The 20,234-nt window shown below is 47.3% G+C and overlaps 1 protein-coding gene across 1 annotated transcript in view; it reads left to right on the top strand.

Moving 5' to 3' along the window:
• MDGA1 (MAM domain containing glycosylphosphatidylinositol anchor 1) overlaps positions 1 to 15,938 on the top strand; it is a gene marked incomplete at both ends in the record, with an annotated part of 145,708 nt that extends 129,770 nt beyond the window's left edge. The window contains 3 exons of the mRNA XM_080616932.1: positions 12,729 to 12,859; positions 13,819 to 13,927; positions 15,847 to 15,938. Of these exons, the coding sequence (XP_080473058.1) occupies positions 12,729 to 12,859; positions 13,819 to 13,927; positions 15,847 to 15,938 (332 nt within the window). The remainder of the gene's footprint in view (positions 1 to 12,728; positions 12,860 to 13,818; positions 13,928 to 15,846) is intronic.
• Positions 15,939 to 20,234: the final 4,296 nt, after the last annotated feature.

Here is a 20,234-nt window from a genome sequence, read left to right on the forward strand (position 1 = left end):
CAGCACCTGTGAAGCTGTTAAAGGTGCTGTCAAAGGTGCTCTTGTTCCAGCTTAGTGCTGACACAGACCTTATCTGGCCACCCCAGCTAAGTGTAACCTATGTATAATTAGGATTGGAAGCTTCCAATGGAATTGTAAACTACTCATTACTCTCTACAGCTTCATGAGGAGGGGAAGTGGAGAGAGAGGTGTTGACCTGGTATCCTGTAACAGGATGCATGGGAATGATTCAAAACTGCATCAGGGGAGGATCTGACTAGATGTTAGGAAATGTTTCTTTATTGAGAGGGTGGTCAGACACTGGAACAGGCTTCCTAGAGATGTGATTGAAGTAGTCAGGCAGTTGGACTAAATGATGGTTGTCAGTCCCTTCCAACTGAAGTATTCTTTTCCTTATTCTACTCTATTCTATTCTATTCTATTCTAGGATAATGTGAGGGACAAGGATTTTGGTTCTCAGTCAGTAGCAACAATGAGATCACTTGCCACATCATCCAAGTTCAAAAAAGCCTAAGGTATCTCAGAGGTCATGGTGGATGAGCACTCATAGGAACTAGTGTTAGCACAGATGCCGTTTGGCTGCATCTTGTTTCTGACAAGTGACAGTAGTCCAAGCTGTCAGGTCACACGGATTGATAGGTACCAGCTATGTCAATGTAAATGCAATTTGAACCATGAAGACATCCTTTTTGTAAGATTCAACGTTGTAGCTCCCTCATTTCTACCCAGTCCTTGTTTATGAACACAGCACCCTGCTACTGCATGCAGTTATACTGGTAGCACCCTGGAGTTAGCTGCATTCTGTTGGATATATAAAGTTTGCCTTATATACAAATGCACCCTTCAGGAAAGCCATGCCATTCTCTCCAGTGCAATAACTCTACATGGTAGAGATGACATCACTGGATTGATTGAGGGGAGGCTGATTTTCCTAATGAGTATGATTCACTTCCCTCTAGGCTCTTGAAAACAACTTGCAGTTAGAGTTAAATGAACAGTTTGTAATGAAAAAATGTATTCCATGTTTTTAATATTCTTCATTTTCCACTTATTCAGTGGGGTTCTTGGCTTTACTCATTTCTACATCAATAAATGTGCATTTGACTAATGTTTTGTGCAGACATCCAGCAGCTTCCTGTGGGCTGTGATGTGGACCCTTTGGACAGATTTGGTCTCTTCTGGTACTGTTTGGTTCTTGGGGGGAAGTTAGACAAATACCATGATCCATGAGCAAGGATTATAAGTACCTGGCAAGATAGCCACATATTTGTAAAAGCTCTGTAGGTTCAATGCAGTGGCTCTGAACCAAAGAGTGATGAAGTCATTGTTTTTCTAAAGACTTAAGTGAACTTTGGATTAGAACCATAGATTTAAAGATTACTAAGACCAGGTGGGACCAATACATCACCTAATCAAACTTTCTGCATAACCAAGGGCAGAGAACCCCTTCAGTTACTCTTGCTGGAACCCAGTAAATACTATGTGTTTACACCCTCACTGGATGTTTACTTACAAAGAGCATCAATGCCATGCTTGATACAGCTTGCAGAGGTGGGACTGAATCATCCCTAAGCCAAAGAGCTCGTCGTGTGAAGCTGAAGAAGATAGAGAGAGGAAGGAAAGGTATTCAGATGTGGATTGGCTATATGTTATTTTTATTCCACAAATAACATCTTCATGTTGATGCAGGCATTCTGCCTAGTACCTTGACCACATCCCTGCTGCAGAATTTGTTGGGAAGGTTGTCAGGGGCTCAGACTGCTGGCACCAATTCACTTGCAGATGCCCTGAATCCCTGCAGATTATCTTTACCCTTGCTCACCTGATTTGAGTCACTGTTACTCGTCAGGTAAGAAGCTGCTATGATCCCCTCTGCCTTCCTCCAGGCTCTCCGTGAAGCGTCTTTCCATTCAGACTTGGCTCCCAGAAGCAGCCTTCTTGTGCAGCGTTGAGAAGCTATAAAGATATACTGCAACCTGATCATCTCCTGAGACATCCAGTATAGCATCAATTATTCAGACCCTGAAATTGCAGATACAAAACTTAACAGATACTCAAGAGGAAACAGGAGCTCTCAGTGCGTATCCAGCTACTCATGTAGCACTCCCAAGTCACTCTTCTGTTCCCTTCATGGACCATTAACTATTTCACCAGTGCCATGTGGAAACTGAAGTTGGTCATTCCAGGTGCACACCTGGCGACACCTTGGATGCTCTTACAGGATAATGGCTGAGGGGGCAGAATGCACAAGGATCTTGCATTATCTGTGCACCCATCACAATCTTGAACTTTAACAAGACATGATTTTGTAACATGTATTGAAATGCTTCCCAGAAAATCAAAAAGTGCTCAATAAGTGTCCGTCGTCACCATTACTGCCAGGAGTCACTGCCTCTCCCAAAGAGAGTTCTTCAGGGATGACAGGCACCCCAGCACTTGAATTGAAGGAGTTTGCAGATCCAGGTTGAGAGTCTGACTGCATCAGCCAGTCCCATGGAAACTTTCTGGTGAAAGTACAGCCAGACATAAAATGGGAAAGGAGTCTCTTGCTATAATGCATCCTGCCCCAAAGCTGGGAACAGCCTACTCTAACAGCCTTCCTGCAGCAAACCGCTCCCCGAGCCTGAAACATTCACCTCTCACTGCTCTTCAGGTGAGGCAGAGGAAAAGGCCAGAGAACAGACTTTGAGTGCTGTCTTCAGTTCAGCAGGAAGAATATGTGATCTCAGCTGCTCATTCCTGCTGTCTTGCTGGCTTCAGCATCACACTAAAACAGCCCATCTGCTCCAAGCCCTGCAGCCGTGCAGCTGCCCTGTGTTTGGCTCCTGGGACTAAGAGACCACAGACTAGGTGATGATGGGGAAATACGTTGTTAATAGGGATACAGAAGAGACAGGCAAAGGCTTCCATAGCATAACTACACTGCTTCTGCGGGATTTTTGTCAGGAATGCTTCCACACACAGAACTTGTATCTGGGGGCTCTGGGAGGCTCCCTCCTCTCTGTTTGAGGTCTTTGCAAAGCTTGCCCACAGAAGGGAGGCAGGCAGACTCCACTCGTCTGGCTGTTATGCTCTTTTAAACCTGGCAGTGTCTATGAAGCAGATTTCTGTTTCAGCTCATCTGAGAGCGCTGAGCATAGTGTGTGCTCTTCGGTCTGAGAGCTGAGCACATGCATTGCACAGAGGACCCAGCTGTCTCCGGTGGCAAAGATGAAAGGGGCCCTTATCAAAGCTGGGAGAAGGGAGAGCAATTGCCTGGAGGCATCTGGGCATGCCACAAATCAGATGGTGAACAAGGAGCAAGCAGACCCCACAGCAGCTATAGTTCACAGCAATGGCTTCCTGAGTCTCCAAAATTGGTGAGAAAAGTTGCCTAAACATGGTCTTCTTCTTGCTACATTCCTCCAGGTTGGGCTTTCCTCTCTAAGTTAGTACCCAGCACTTCTGGGGTCCATCAGGTACGCTAAGAGGGAAGGAGCTGCCTGGCTGCCTTCAAACTGCTTGGTTCCAGAAAACATTAGAGGAGAGGAAAGATGGGGCTGCTGCGGCTCACTTGCCTGAGGCACAGAGCAAGTGCAATGATCCTGTTCATCTGGCCAGCACTGCTGCCTGTGGAGGCTCTTCACAGCTGCTTTATCAGAGTGGGACTCAAGCCCTGCCTTAGGTTTGGTCTTTGTAATGATAAATCATGGTTTGGCATCTGCCCTCTGTAGAAATTTAGGACCATAATCCAGATAGTCCGTTCTGGGGGTTGAGGTTAATTTAGATGCTCCAGTCTACAGTGCTCAGCTTTAGGAGAGCAGTGAGTGATGGAGGCTGAGAAGAGAAAAGGTGTGTCTGACAAAGACCAACACTGGCTGTCTTCCAACTTAGAACAAGCTGGAGTCTGACCCAACAGAATCACCCTCTGGACCTCTTTTGGAGTCCTGTCTGGACGTAGCAAGCCCCTGTACACATGGTTTTGCTGGCAGCTGAAGCTGTGGCCAGCCCCTTTTGCCATTATGTGCCCAGTAAAGGCAAATTCGCATGCTTTCTTTCCACCTGCCCCATGCACCCACCAGAAATGGTGCAGAAATAGTTGCTCTAATTAAGGGAGAGATGGTGCCATGTCTGGGAGGATTAAGGTCACAGTAAAAGCAGCAGGGCTGGGCTGTTTTCCTGCATGCAGAAGCTGCCCACACTGCACTGGGCAAGAGTCAGGGCTTTGTAGTTGCATGCCCTTTGGCAAATCCCAACCTGTTTGCCAGGAGCTGCAGAAACAAAGGCAGCAGCATCCATGACAGCAGTGAGCACCCAGAGCCCAGAGACAGTGCTGGGCTCTTACACAGCCGTGGCCCTGACAAGGGACCGACTCTGAGCTTACCCCTGAAATACGCTTTCTCCTTGCTCTGCTAAAATCATGTTTCCTTCTGTTACTACAGCCAGATCTCCTTGGTCAGACAGTTTGTACCTTTAATACACATTCTCTACCAACAGAATTTCACTGATGAGAGGTTTTTTCTTGTTAAGCAGACAAAACCAAAGATTTGATCCAACTGTCTAGTTTATCTATTCAAGCTCAGCAAGGAATGCAACACTGCTGTCTGGGAAGGATCTATTTCTGCCTGCTGTGCATTTATGTGGATCATATCATTGCAGGCTTGCTTAGAGAGCTCCCAGAAGGCAAGGACAAGCTCTTGGCTACATAGGTAGAAGAATTGGCTATGGAAAGGTCATAACTCCTTATTTAGGGCTGAATGTATAGAAGAGGAGCTGCACAACTGCACTGAGATCAGGGTATATCTCATCCTGCTCCATGCCTTCAGGCCAGCTGTATTCCTGTATGTGTATTTGTATGAAAGATGCTTGCTAGGAGCCATAGGGAAAGCCCTGGAAAAAAGGAGGTACCCCTTAGGGTAAAGGGTTGTTCTCAATTTCTACAGATGGAGTTCTGTTCAAAATGTCCAGGAGGACTTCTTTCCACAGTCACATCCTCTTTTTCTTAGGTGGGGAAGTCTCTAAGGTTGCACATCCTCAGCTTTTACAAGGATCTCTGGATAAAAACAAGCTGTTGAGGCAAGTCTGGAGTGTAAAATATCAGGAAACAATTCTGACAAATATACGGATTTTCTTGTAATGCAAATTCCCCCTTTTTGGTATTTCCTGAAGAGTGAGAAATCTCATGAGAAAGAATCTCTGTGTGGAGAGGTGTGTGGACAGATAGATGTTGTAAATTATCACACATAGTGGTTAGGGAGGGAGTCACGCAAGGAGCTGGAGCGTTAGCATGAATTACTGTGGCACAGAGCAAATGGGAGCTTCCCTGCATCCAGACAGTGCCTTTTCACAGCATGCTGCATATACCAGCATGGAGGGGGCTGTAGCAAGGCAGGATGAAACATAGGGGGAATCTCCATTTCATGATGGAGCATCACTGTGTAGGAAAGGGGCTTGGCAGCACATTTTGTGCTGGTAGGGGGCAGAGAGACCAGCAAGGCAGCGTGAACACCATCCTGCTCAGTAAGCAAGCAGGGGATACACAACAAAGTCCTTCTCATCCTTGACCCTGATATTACTGGGTGCTTACCAGTCCCATGGATATGGGTCAGTGGCCATCTCTCTGGGGAAGCATTTGTGTCCGCTGAGCTGGGGCTGGGAAGAGCAAGCTCTGGAGAAGTGGGGTGCACATTCTCCATGCCAGGCTTGACAACAAAGTGGGACGCATGCTGGAGGGCAGGTGATTGAAGACTCACTAAGCTCACGATGCCATTTGCTTTCTGCTTCTCTGGGCTGTAAATAAGCACACATCCAGCTGAGACAGTGGTAGGCACCATCCTGCCTGCTAGCCTCCCTTTGCCTGCAGTGGGCAGGAGGTCTCCGAGAGCTGTGGGGAAACTTGAGGACATGGTCACTTTTAGTCTGAGCGTCTGGACTGAAAGCAAGTGGGACCATAGCTCCCAGGCAATAGGCAGAGGGAACTTGCTTCCAGCCTGATGAAATTCCATGATAGCTCCTGTGCTCGCCATGGGCAGGCGCTGTGCAGCACAGTAGCATGGTGAGCTGGCACATGGGAACAGAGCCGCTGCCTGCAGCTGCATTCAGGGGCTGTGAAAACACAGCTGGGCTTGGGAATGGGAGCCAGGCACCCCATCTGTCCTGTAGGGAAGGACACAGTCTGGGATGTGATTAAGCAAGATGGCATAATGAATCAGATGTGAAGTTGGCGGAAAGCCCAAGGACTCCCAAGTCTTGTCTTTTAATTGCCAGATTCTGTACTGTCCTTCTACTCTGTTCTGGCTGCGTGTTGGGTGGGCCTTTATTGTTCTGGGTAGCATAAGTTCAGTGCTATGGAGCATGAAGACTTTTTTCCTCCCTTTTTTTAATTCCTTAAACCACATCCTGTTGTCCACACAGAGAAAGACTGTTACTGGTCAAAACAGCCTCTGAGGGAATTTACCATGAAAAGGGGTGGCAGAATTTAGTTCCATACAAGCAACATCAAAAATGGAAGTCTTGTATCATTCATCTTTCTATGCCAACACTTTCTCTAATTAGACCGTGGTTCAAATGAGCAAAGGAGCTCAAGCATAGCTCCATTGCAAGTCTGGTCCTACCATATCACCATCTGCTCTCTATGTACACAGACAGGTGGGGATATGCTGGAGAGAAGGAGCTATAGCTGTAGTTGGCCTGCCTTCCTCCCATTAGCACTTGTCACGAGGCAGACTGACCATACTGTTGCATTTACCACACTGCCTGCATGCCCCAGGTCCCACTGCCCAGCGTGTCCCCCGCAGGGGTCCAGCTGCATGTCCACTTTGCCTCTTTACAGTGCGGTGTTGTTGCTTCTCTGCTGGTCCATTTCCTCCATCCCAAAATTCGTATGCACACGAGATAGGTCAGATGTATAGTGATGGATCATAGATCAATGTGTGCAATTGGCTTTACCATGTCAGGGGATATTGCTTCAAGCCCGTCCTCATTTGATGGTGTTTTAGGAGGTCATGGGTGGAAATGTGTGTGGTTCCTTGATTTTTTTAAATCCACAGTAAAATCCAAAGAAAATTCCCTGTAGCAAGATACAAGTAATTTTCACAGGTTTGCTGTAGGGAAAGCACTGCCGATCAAAAATTACTGTATTGCTGTTCATATCCCCAGAAAGTCCCAGCCACAGCAGGGGACTTGGAGGCTTTGATTCCCTTGATCCCTTTCACTATAGCCTCCCCACTGTAACAAAGCAAAAAGAGTGTCCCATAGCAATTAGGCGGCCTGCAGCACAGCACTGAACATGCTCAATGCCTCTCTAAAGCCAGTGGGGATGAGTAGAGGTGGGACAGTGGTGCTTTCCAAACTCTGGCCAAGACTCCGTTTTCTCACTATTAATAAGCTGTCTGAACCCTGGTTGCTTTGAAATTACTGAAGTGGTGGCTGCAGGAAGGGGTCTGTGCAGTGACCCTGTGCCTGGAGCCTGCACACCAAGCTGAGGTCAGTTAAAGACATGTAAAGATAAAGTTCTCTCTAATCAGGAGCGGAAAGCAGCCAAGAGGCTTTAATTGTCCTACTCCACATGTGTAATGTACGAAGCATCCTTAGAGACTGTGAAAGAGTAAATACATCCTATCATGGCACAAAGACAACTTACATTCCTAGAAATTATGAGTCAGTACAAGCTTCATCTCCATCTGTGCTACAATTGTTTTTCCACCCTCTGCTTTCTAGCTCTCAGAGCAGTAGCTTTCCCCCACAGTACTGTAACTGAGACCAGCCTGACACTGACTGCGATCCATTAACATCAGTTTAAATGAGATAGGAAAAGGGACCTGTGTTTGTTGCAGAGATTATGAACAGTAATAGATTCTTTCTGGGGACTGTCAATCACTCCTGAGATTTGCTTGCACTAAGCTTTGGGCTTTAAGTTTGTGATCAGTGGTGGTTACACTAAACCCCACTTAAGGAATTGCTCAGAGCCCCTTTTAGAAAGGTAAGAGATATTTTTTTTCTCCCTGGCTTGGTTTTAGCCCTCATGCTGCGTCTGCAGGTGAATCTGCCAGGCTGTACAGGGTCTGAGTCCTCTCCACAGTGTATCATCTCTTTCCATCCACTGGACACCTCTTGCTGTTGATCAGTTTCTTCTTATCAGTCTGTTTTGCCAGCAGTTGAAATGCCATGGGAATTTCCACAGGGGCTTTCAGCCCTGTATTCCTAGTTGGGTGCCAAACCTAAACCAGGGCTGCAGACAGGACTACTCATGGATAGCTGATCTCCTGAGATTCGCTATGTGCTGGAGTAGGGATCCTGCAGGACCACAGCAGGGAGTTACAGTGAGACTGTGTGCAAGCCTGCAGCCAGCCCAGCTCCCAGCTGTGGATCCCGACAGCCTTCCCTACCATCCCATGGAGCTCTGCTGCACTTGGCAGAGCACCCCATTTCTCAGCATGCAGTGCCTAATTGTCTTTGCTTCCTAGCCCTCTGGCTGCCTGCTTTCGGCCATTGCTGCATATATACTGAGCTGTGCCGCAGCCTTTCCTCATCCCATCACCCAGCATTAATTCCCAACAGCTGCCCCATGGAGAGTTCTTGAGGAAACCTCTATCTTCCCTGCCATCCCACACAGACTGCTTATGGCCCTGCCTTTATAGACCCTGTAAAGGCCTCCCTCCCAGTCCTGCCTGCGCTGGCTCTTCTGGATCTACACCACTATTCAATGCAACAGTGAAGTCCCCATCCCCTGGAAACTGAGACGACCTTTTCTTGTTGTGAGAAGGTAACATTTAAAGGCATCCCTTGGGCTACTCTATCTGGCAGCCCAGCTGGTGCTCTTTTGTGTGAGCGCCACTCTTTTGAAATGCCAGCTCTGGTCTTAAAGGCAGCCAACAGAAGGTACAGCTCACTCTCCCTGTAATTGATTCCTCATCACTCGTCACTGGTCTTTATTCTACCTTTTGATTAGGAAGAAGGAATAATACAGATTACAAGACAAATGCAAAGATTGCCTTGTATGGGGACAGGTTACAACAGGGTGGCTGGTGTCCTGGGATTTCCCTTGTGTTTGTCTGTCTCTGGTCAGCGGGAGAGATTTAGCAGCAGATAGATGGCCTGTCTTTGTGTGTGCCTCACCAGCAGGTGCCCTTAGGAAATGCTAGATGGGGGAGATGGGGAAGGGGTGATAATGACAGGAATACGTAATAAAACTGGCCAATTGGATTTGGAGTCTGATACAGGAAACTAGGTATGATTTTAGTATAAAATCAGGCAAAACAGGTGGCTGCAAGAGCTGGTGCTGGAGGACATCCCAGATCAGCCTCTTACACCTCTGCTGGTGGAGGCATGGGAGTTGGTGAGCGGGTCCCACTTTGGTTCTTCTTTAGTTTGTGACCATTAGAAAGGCAGATGAGCTCAGGCACTTCTGTTCTCTAGTACCTTCTCACTTATGTCTCATAAAATATTTGCTATGTTCCCGAGTTCCCCCCTAAATGAGTGGGTGTTACTGTCCTTGATTATCATCATCGTATTATGTCAGCAGACACAAGAGGTAAAAGCAGTTTACTAAGGTTCACGTGGCAAGTCACTTCAGAGCTGTGAATGAGTTTCTCACATCCCACACATGCGTGGACCATGCATTGGCCACCTCCTGCGAAGTGGGATTTTGATATGTAGTCTGTGCTCTAGGAGGGGCACCTTACAAACATCAGGTGGCTGGTTTGGTCTGAACTCCTGTGACTGTAGCTGGAAGCTACACTGGAAGTAAATATGGTTAATGAGGTATGAGATAGGTGTTGCTAGATTGCACAGAGGTAAGTGTGGGTAGGTGTGAACTCACCAGAGATCAGGAGCTACAGATGTCAATATTTACATAGGCTTCACTTCCCTTTTTAGCCTGGGACTTAATCCATGGATTTTCATGACCGTGGCATCCTGGAACAACATTTGATTCTAATGCAGTGGGCTGAGCCCAGAGTTTTCCCTTGGAAAGTACAGAGCTCTGCAGCACTCGTTCCATCACACTTTTGGAGCTTTTGGAGCAAAAGTGGAAAATGGAGATAGAGAAGCTCTGAGCAACTGGAAAGGTGACTTGGAGATTTCTGTAGTCCAGGACTAAAATGTTTCATGGATCTGCCTGGAGCTCAGACCTGAAGGTTCATTTCCAGGTACCCCAATTACAGGCTACATGTCCTTAAACTTGGCTGGTAGCTTGTGGCAGACTGACACGGGGTAGAAGGGAATAAATTAGAAGATCTGCTTAATCTTTAACATCTACAACACTGTGGACACAGCTCAGATGAGATAGAAGCTTCATCCCTGTTTAGTTCCAACTCTTGGAGTCTCTGCCATGCCTTCCAGAAGCACATTCCCAGGGACAGCATTGCTGGGAAAGAAAGGTGTTGTGGTTCTTTCTCAGCCTCAGGGAGGCTCTGTAATTTATCAGGGATTGCAGGTATGGCTATGAGATCTGACTCCCCTTCACAACTCTGATTTGCAAGACAGTGAGGGACATACTGTTCATCTGGTTTGACCTTCAGTTTTCCTTGTGTAGACAGGGGTGATGAGATGCTGCGTGTTGTGGGTAGGTAAGGGAGCTTCTTTTCCAATTGCAAACCATTTGAAGAATGTCTGCTAATATTCAGTATTGTTCTATTAGGGAATTCGGGGGCCGAAAGGTTGAAACATTTTTCCTGATGCTGCAAGGACATGTAGCTGTCAGCCAGAATATGCTCAGGCTTGGTTTGGGTTTAGGCCAGGCATTCACAGCCAGTGCTTTGGGGGTACTAATTTGCATTCCAGATGCTTCTCTGGGTCTCTTTCTATCTCACCTTGACTTCTTTCCCAGTGCATCAAAGTTCATTTGCTGCCTGATTTGTCCCAGTGCTGCCCAGGTTTTTGAGTGGCAGATCATATCTGCAAGTCCCCACATGAGGATAGAATAGGCAACAGTTAGTTTTAATGCTTACTTGCTAGCAGCTTCATAATAATTCTTCATTCGCCCTCAATTCCCCATCCTCACCAGCTCTGGTGTCTGTAAGTAGCTTCCCTGCATTGGTATTGATCAATAGTGTTATGTAGTTACTGCATGGACCATGAGTTTGGCCAAGGGCCTCCGTGAGGACTAGGTATCCTTCTTAGACAGACTTGCCCTTGTAAGAAGCTCCTAAAGGGAGGGCAAACACTAAGAAACCAACAGCTCAAAGCTGGTTTCACTGGAAGCTCCCATAGTGAGTTCTTGTCCTTGGCACTGTGTTTCAAGGAGGGAGAACCCACCCACTTATTTCTGTCTCCTCAGGGTCATGCAGTGCCAGCTGGCCTCAAAAGAGAGAGAAACAAATTACTTCACTCCTTTGTCTTGAGTTGTGGTGTGCATCCCAAAATGGGAGCCACAGGGGAAGGGAATTGGGTAAACTCTCCATGTCCCATCAGGCCTTCATCTAGTTTTCTCAGCTTGACTTGTTGCTAACACTTGTGAATATTTCCAGGCACAACATGCCACATTTTCATCAGTTCCCTAAATTACACGCATATTTCATTCTTTTAACCTTTTATTGTAAGTCAGCCATTCAGAATCTAAACATTTCATCATCTTTATTATGCACCTCTGAACTCCCTGTGATGTATCTCTCGCTTTCTGACAGCCAGGTACTTGATGGGGATACTTTCAGGTCCCTGTCCTTCACACAGTGATGTGCCAAGAATGAAGAACTTCAGGGGATCATGTAGATGGGAGGTTATACAGGAAAGTCTCTTTCCCTGCCTCTTCTCCTGACCTCTCACTTCTGCCTCTCAGTAAGGCATACCTGGGCAGAATGCAGCATCCCAGGTGCAGATAGACTATGGACATATAAGTAAGGGTTATTACTGCCTTTCTGCTCTCAGATGTAATATGTCTGTCTATGGAGACCAGAAATACTGATGAGTGACAGCATGACTAGAATTGTGATTGATTGATTGATTTTTTGGTTCACCAGCTGAATTGAAAAAAAAAAAAAAAGAGAGAGAAAAAAGTGTTTTAACCCTGAGTGAATGATTAAAAATGGTTTTTCACTGAAATAAAAATAAATAAATAAAAAGCCAGCTAAGAAGATGCTGCAGGAAGACAAATTGAGATAGTTTCGTTTGTGGGTGGAGGGTAGGGGGCTGTGACACTGTTTTGAAAGTGAGAACTGGAAATGCTTTGAGAATTATTGGCTTTGGTTTTGGTTTAATGGCAAACAAAAGCTTTTAAGAGTTGCTTTGCTTGAAAGAACTTGGAAGTCAGTATTGATTCAGAGGGTTGTGTCCCTCTGAAAACGTGGGGCTGGGATGGTACAAGCAGTGTGGTACAGGCAATGCCCCCCAGCATTGATTTCCTCAGGAGGTTTCAAGATGTGACCAGGCAAAGCCATGATATGCTCATGTAGAGCTGGAGACAGCTTCAAGCAGGTGGTTTGATGGGATGCCTCTGGAGGTCCCTCACAGCTAACATTTCTGCCACCCCCTTCTTGTGCCAACCCAGCCATGCTACAGACTGCTTCTTCCTCCTCCTGTCTTCTCTGTGTTCATCTGGGTCTTTGTCCTCCCTTGGATAGCCCAGATGGATGAAGCATTGCCAGTGACACTTGCCCATCAACCCCCAAGGAAGCTGGCTCCTTGCAGAGGTTACTGCTGGGGCTCTGCAGGCTGTTTCTGATCATACAGCTGTGTTTCAGGGCTGAGCCCCTGAGCTGTGCCAGCCCAGTAGGCAGGGTTGCACACACCAGCGCTTGGTTCCTCTCTTACAGGCTCCTTGAACCTGCTAGTTCGTGTGCGGAACAAGCGAGCCATCGACACCCAGGTCTGGTCGCTCAGTGGGAACAGGGGGAACATGTGGCAGCAAGCACACGTGCCCATCAACCCACCCGGGCCCTTCCAGGTAAGTCAGGTCCACAGCCAAGGAGCCACCTGCTGCATGTCCTGTCCATGTGCCATGGGCTGTAGGAGACTTTCCAGCAGAGATCTGCCTCATGGCACAGGGACTGGTTGGACACTGGGAGCTCTCCACCCCCAGAGTCACTGGGGCAAGGTAAAAGCTTGGCGGATGCACATAAATCAAATCCACTTCTCGCTGAAGCCACTCAACATTGTTATGTGCAAGCATCGGTTTGGCACTATAGATTTTATTATTATTGCTGGTCTGGAAACTGCTTGTCAAAGAGCTCCTTCTGGCACCAGGTCTGTGTGACAGCTCTGTTGGTGCTGTCCTGTTGGTGCAAAGTGACTTTGAGCATTAGAAGTTTCTTCTACTATGTGCTGCAAGAGCACACTCCGATTATCACCCTGGTTTAGGACTGTAGGACACCTTGTGAATATGAATGTGGCAGTCTGTGTCTGCTCATCAAGTGCCTAATGTGTACTCAGGAAGTGGGCTGCCTCATTACTGGATGTTTTATTGCTTATGTTTTTGCCCAACATGCTACTTTGCTGTTGTAGGCTTGTTTGTGAGAGCTGGGCCTGTGCAAGCTGCTAAGTTGTAGCACTGTGGCAAAATGCCCAGCATGCTTTTTGAGTATTCAAAATAATAATAATAATATAATAACTCTTGCAAGCGCTGTTCAGTACTGGTTGGTTAGTTAGTGCAGCACCCTTAATATAGCACAAGTCTACATGCTCATTTATTACTCCACACTCAGCACACAGGGGTTGGTCCTGTAAGCAGTGGGGTCTGTCTCTTCAGATCCTATGAGTACTGGAGAAACAGGAAAGAATCACAAACTTGGGGACCTGGTAAGATCTGGTCTGTGCCCTGCTCACCTCTGCAGAGCCCCACAGCACAAGAAAGGTCCTCCACAACAGCAGCCTCACACTGGGGTCTGTCCCATGCTCTGCTTGCAGATCATCTTCGAAGGTGTCCGGGGCACAAGCTATGAGGGGGACATTGCCATCGATGATGTCACTCTGAAAAAGGGGGACTGCCCAAGGAAGCCAATTGGACCGAATAAGGGTGAGAGTGTGCATGCCTCAGAGGAACCAAGTCGGTGGGAGTGCATACATGAACACATATGCTGGGGATGCACAGCTAATTCCAGAGCACATTGACGTGTTGGTGGGACTCAAAAAGAACTTTGACTCACTCAGCAGAAGTCAGCAGAGGGGTGTCAGACCCTTAAACTTGTTCTTTAATGTTGTGAATTAGGAAGAGCTGAGAGGAACAACCAGATCTTGTAGGGGCTGTGCTGCCAGACACCAGCGTGCTGAAGTCTGCACTCGTTCATTAGGTTGGGTGTCATCGCCAACCCAACACCAGATGAAGGTTTCTGTAGTGTCTCATTTCCTGGAAACCGTAGGAATGGGAGCTTTCAAAAGGGAAAGACCTTCTGCAGGCTCTACTGGCCTTGAGTCAGCCCTCCTCCAGGAAAAAAAACTGCTTTTTGGGGCCTGGAGCCAGGAAGGGCTGGAGTTCTTCCCATTGCGCTCTGAGCAGGGAGACACAGCCAAGCAGGGTATTGCCCATGAAAGATGGGAGCAAGCTACCCAAGATGTATATCACCTCCTTTCCAATCCTGACAGTTAGTGTGCCGTGGTTTAGACCCAGCCAGTAACTAGCACTATGCAGCCACTTGCTCACATCCTCTTCTCCCCTCCTGAGAGGAGGAGAAGGAGAATCAGAAGCATGTAAAACCAGCAGGTTGAAATACAAACAGTTTAATAACTAAAGTACAATATAATACTACTTCTACTAATAATAATAATGATAAGGGCAATAACGAGGTGAGAGAATATGAAATTAAAGGGAAAAGGAAAAAAGAAACAATAAACAGCAATGATGCACAATGTAATTGCGCACCACCAACTGACTGATACCCAACCCAGACTGAGCAGCAATCGTCCCTTCCGGGTGACTCACCCCATTTACATACTGGGCATGACGTGCTGTAGTATGGAATACCCCTTTTGGTAGTTTGGGTCGGGTGTTCTGGCTGTGCTCCCTCCTGGCTTCTCATGCCCTCCTCACTGGCAGAGCATGAGACTGAAAAATCCTTGATCAGGGTAAGTGGTATTTAGCAACAACTAAAAACATCGGTGTGTTATCAGCATTGTTCTTAGACTAGAGCCAAATCGCAGCACTGCACCAGCTACTGGGAAGAAAATTAACTGTATCCTATCCAAAACCAGGACAGATGCTTAAGCTGAATTCCACCTGCCCCTTTCCACTCCATCCACGTCATCCTGGTGCAGGCATTGCAGAACCAGAGATAATCCGACCCTCACTGAGGTGCACCATAGGTTGAAGCCACAGCAAGGTGCATAGCAGTATCTAGGCATTAGTCCTTGGGCAGAAATCACTGGTGTGCCTCATGCCTTGGTCCTGCCTGTACCCTCAATAACATGCCTCAGGTGGGCAGGACACCAGATGTTCAGAGTATGAAAACGAGAGCCAGACAGGCACTTCTGAGCAAGGTTCAATTTGTCCTATTTATTTTTGAAAGAAAAGAGCCTTGTGGAGGAATTTTCATCAACTTTCTTAACTCCAAAGATGAAGGGGAAAACAAAACATCAAAAAAGTCAGAAGTTTGGAATTTCAGGTTCAGGTAAAGGTCTGTTTCAGCCTAGGATGGCCACGCTGTAACCAAAACACAAGCAGAACCTTTTGTTTGACTCAAGTTGAATCTTCCGGGAAAGAAAGGAGGGTTAGATTGCAAAAGTAACCAAGACTCAACCTTTTCTCCCAAGCTGGAAGAGAAATAGCTTTGGGAAGCCTTGAGAATGTCCAGGGAATGCCAGAAAAATCTTTCAATATATCTGGGAGGTGCTCTGTGGTTCAGAGTGGGAGGAGAGGCAGACACTGCTCTGTGCTGACTTGTTTGATGAGCTTTGGATCCGTCCCATCACTAATTCTTTTTCTCTCTTCTTGACTGGCAGCGGTTGCTCTTCCAGGAAGTGGTGTCCCAGCCCTGCACAGCCCTTGTCTTTGTGGCCCATTGACTTTCTTCCTTTATGTGCTGCTCAGATGATGGCAAGAGAGCGCTCCTGTCTTCGGACCAAGACATTCCTGCTCCTTTCCTACTCAGCCACCTCTGCTCCTCTTCCTCCCCTCCTCACTGGCACACCAAAGTGTCCATATGTTACCAAAGACTTGACAGGCATGACCATGCGAAGGGATCTGGGTCAGAACTGGAGCACTCCTTGAGAAAGTCATAATGTCTAGAACAAAATATAGAAATAAAGACAGATGTTTTTTAAAAGCACGTGCGCGAGAGAGAGAGAGAGAAGGAAAGAAACAGAAACAGAGAAAAGAAGACAAAATAGGAATGAAGAAAGAGCAAATGAAGGAGGAAAACGAACACCCCCATGTTTCCTTGGGAATGTCAGACAGGGCTTCCTCAGGGAAGTGGGAACTTGTTTTAAACAAACAAACAAAAATATATTAAAGCACAAATTTCTACCAGAACAGTTACCTTCTTTACTGCAGAGCCCACAGCTTAGTGGATGATACACCGCAGTACTCCCCTTGTCTCCCCATGCTTTCCCACTGGCTTGGGCTGCCCCGCTGCCGGCCTTGACCGTGGGGCAGCAGCCGCCCCTGGTGCCGTTGGCCAGAGCATCTTGCCTCGCACCGCGTGTGCTTCCGTGTCGCCATCCATCCTCATCTACCAGGCTCTCATGTGTTTAATTGCCCCCTGTGTGGTTTGCTTTGGCCTTTCCCCACCGCTCCGTGCTTCTCACCCACCAGCCTGAAGAAGATGGAGCAGGAAGGGACTCATCACACGGACCGTGCTGAGTGGTGGAGAAGTTCCGGCTGGATCCAGCTGCAGCGCTGACCTCTGAGTGTCTCTTACTCTCTCTCAGCACTCTTGCTGGGTGGGGAAACTATGAGAGCAGATCTGAGCTGCAGGCAGAAATGTGTCTCTGTTGGGCTGAGAGATGGGGCAGTGTGGGGTGGGAAGGGGGGAGCATTCCACATTGGCTTCCCCTTGTGAATGTTGGGATGACAGTCACCTCAGCCCTAAGCCCAGGATTGCTTCTCTGCCTGTCTTTTGTTACCTATTTATATTGGTCTTTTATTCCATCGCTTAACTTCCCCCATCTCAAGCGTTTTGAATTATGGGAAGAGTCAGGCATTTAAACCTTCAGCCAGACAGCAGGTCCTGTGCCCATGCCCCTGCCCCATGGCCATCAGTGCAGGCAGCTCCAGTATTGCCCTCTCACCTTCTGAGGCCTTTTTGCACACACAGTGCATTAGCTGCAGGGTGGGCAAAGGGTGGCAACAGCATTGCTGCTCAGGGAAAAGGTGGCTGAATTTTGTCAGCACGTCCAGCCTCGCAGGCACTCAGCTTCCACTGAGAAAACAGTGGGTAGAGGAGCTGAAAGCTGGAGGCAGGAAGGATGGAGGCAGGAAGTTTGACCCAAAAGAGAGGCTTGTGCTGAAGTGAGAAACGGGAACAGGGATGAGGGAAAATCAACTTTTTCTTGCTGGCATCATGAAAGGTTAAAGCTGGTGTCTCTCGCTGCTGCAGACTTGCAGATGAACCCCCTAGGAGAAGGGACTGCCCTGCACTGGCCAAGTGGGAGCTGTGATTGCCTTGTTGCAACTGGGAGCAGCTCTGGGCATGAATTACCTACCTGCACAGGGAAGAGTTAGCCCCACAGGACTGTGAATTGGGGTTTACTAGCCACTCTGGCAGGTCAGTAAGTGGGACTCTTCCTCCTAAAGGACAGCCCATCCAATCTCCGCACCTGGGGAACCACAGATATATTATATGATGAGCTAGCTCTTTCACTCACCAGAGCCTCCAGTACCCATGGCTCCTTACCCTTTTCTGATTAATATATTGGCTTCTCTGAGCCAACTCTGTCTAAAATCACCTGAATGTATTAGCTGTCCCCTGCATTGCTCAGCTTCCAGCAACAGCTGTTGCCCCATTTCTTCTACTGATGGGGAAGGAAAGCTCATATTTAATTCCCAAGAGATCCAGTATGAAATCTTGAAACCCATCACTCTCCAGCTCCTGGAAGGGCATTCATCTGCACTAATGCTCCCTACACATCACTGAAGAGAGAAAAGGCATCAGCTCTGAGGGAAAAGGGGACCTCCTTCACAGGAGGCCTCACAAGACAGTGGGAGGGGGTGATACAGGCCTCCCTTGCTCCTAAGAATGAGGACTGTGTCTTTTTTGTCTCCACTCCTCCCTCCAGAACCCAGACCTCAGTCACACTGCATATTTGAGCAGGAGACCTGTAGCTGTGTCCCAGGGCCAGGCAGCATTGTGGGATGCTGAGTGTCAGCAAGAGTTCTTCTTGCTGTCTGTTTGCTGCCGTTTCCTGGGCAGCCAGTGCCACCATCATCTTTTAGCTGAGTTCTTTCCGTTCTGTCCTTTTCTTCATGTTTGTTGTAGGCCAGAAATCATCACCCCACTCCTGAAAAGAGTCTACTTTCATTCCTAGAAGAAATGGTGCTTTCCATGAGACCTTGGATGCTTCATGGTAGCTCCTGGTCTGTCAGTGGCAAAACATTGTGCTAAGTTGCTGATCGTAGGTCAGAAGGTGGAGACAGGAAAATTTCCCCATCAGTAAGAGGTAGCCCAGGGCAACCATTTCACCTTCTAGGCTCTGAGGCAGAGACCCTTGTGGCTTTGCTTCTACTGGCTGCTTAGCCAGGGTTGTATAAGCATGTTTTGTTGATGCTTATTGGGCAGCAGAGGGGCTGTGGGGCTGGGGAGGTGCAGCCTGAAGGTTCAGGATCACAGACAAAACATTATCTGTGAGGCAAGCATCAACCAAGGGGCACCGCATTTTCAGAAGGGGACACCTGCAGGGAGGGTGTCCGTGCCCTGCTGCCAGCTCCTGCAAGGAAGGATGTAAGTGCCTCACTAAGCCAACCCATGGCACAGGGGCAGTTGGGTCCAAGGCAGATGAGAGCAAGCAGATGGCCCCAGCCAGAGGTGAAGTCCTTTCCTGCTGTCAGGCAGGGGCCCATCAGCTTCAGTAAAGTCTCAGGGAGCCCCTTCCTGCTTAGACCTCTGCTCCTTTATCTCTGGCTAGAAAGCAGCTGGTGGTAAGTTTGAGGGAAAGTCATTAACCCAAGTGCCTCAGCTTCTCAGAAGTGCTGAGGACAAAAAGAAGGACCTCATTTCCCTGACAGATGTGCTAAGAGAGTGTAGCAGAGGAAAGAGGCACTTGAGCAGCAAGGATGAGAAGTTGTGCAATGATGGGGGAGAGACAGTGTCCCTCCTCTCTGAGGACAGTGGTATTTGTGGTTTACTACCACATGCCTGATGGGGCAATTCTCCTTGCAGTGGTAATGAATCCCAGGTGAGATATAAAGCCATGCTCCTTACCCCTTGTAATTAAAGATCCCCTCACACTTTTCACAATGTTCTGGCTAAATTATGATCCTTGAACTTAATTACATACTGTCTTCTCAAATATCTGTTGCAGTCCCAACATTGTATTTCTCTTCCTGATGTTTTATGTTGTTCTGTGCCTGTCAAATTGCTGCTTTATTCCACTCCAGAAGTGGCTGCATTTCAGTGATGGTGGAGATTATTCCTGTACATAGTATGAAAGTTGCTGCAGAAGAAAAGTGCAATATAAATTTAAGAGACTGCTTTTATTTACAAGGAGACTTCTGCTCGGTAGTTGTAGAAATACATTAGGAAGAATGCTCTGTGGGTGTTAGCCAATATATACTCATTTTCTTTTCTTTTTTTTTTCAGCGTATAAACCAGAAAATATGTGAGTGTGCAGGCTCCTGGGTATAAGTTGTAGATATTAGAAGTAGTGAATGCTACTGTGTAGTTACAAGTTGGGCTTACAAAGAAACTTCCATTTGAAAGCTCTTTTTGTAGTTCATTGTATTCTGAAATATACACTTTTTTAATTATAATTTTCCACAGTTCAGTGCAAGTCCAAATAACAGGTCATCAGCAGGACTTTAATCCATGGCTTTTAACCATGTGAACATCAATTCCTCCCCCTTGCTCTGAAAAGCAGCTCCTGCCTGGTGCCAGTAATAGACTGCTTTTCTTCCACATACATCAGCCACTGGAAAGCAACGGAGCTAATATGTTTCATTTGATCTGGAGTTAAGTAATTTGGAACACCCGAGTGCAACTCTTCCCAGCCGTATGGGAGTGAAAAAGTATTTCATTTGTATGAAAAACCTCATGTAGTGCACAAACGGTTTGGAAACTCCTAAAGTTAAGTGGTGTGATTAGCATGCATGCAGAGCTGCCCCAGCAGAGCTGCCTGAAAAGCAGCTGTGGCAGCAGTGATATGGAGCCCTTCTTCTGAGAAGTAGCTTTCTTCTG

The sequence above is a fragment of the Psittacula echo genome (genome assembly GCF_963264785.1).
Source record: "Psittacula echo genome assembly, chromosome: 4".
Taxonomy (NCBI): Eukaryota; Metazoa; Chordata; class Aves; order Psittaciformes; family Psittacidae; genus Psittacula; species Psittacula echo.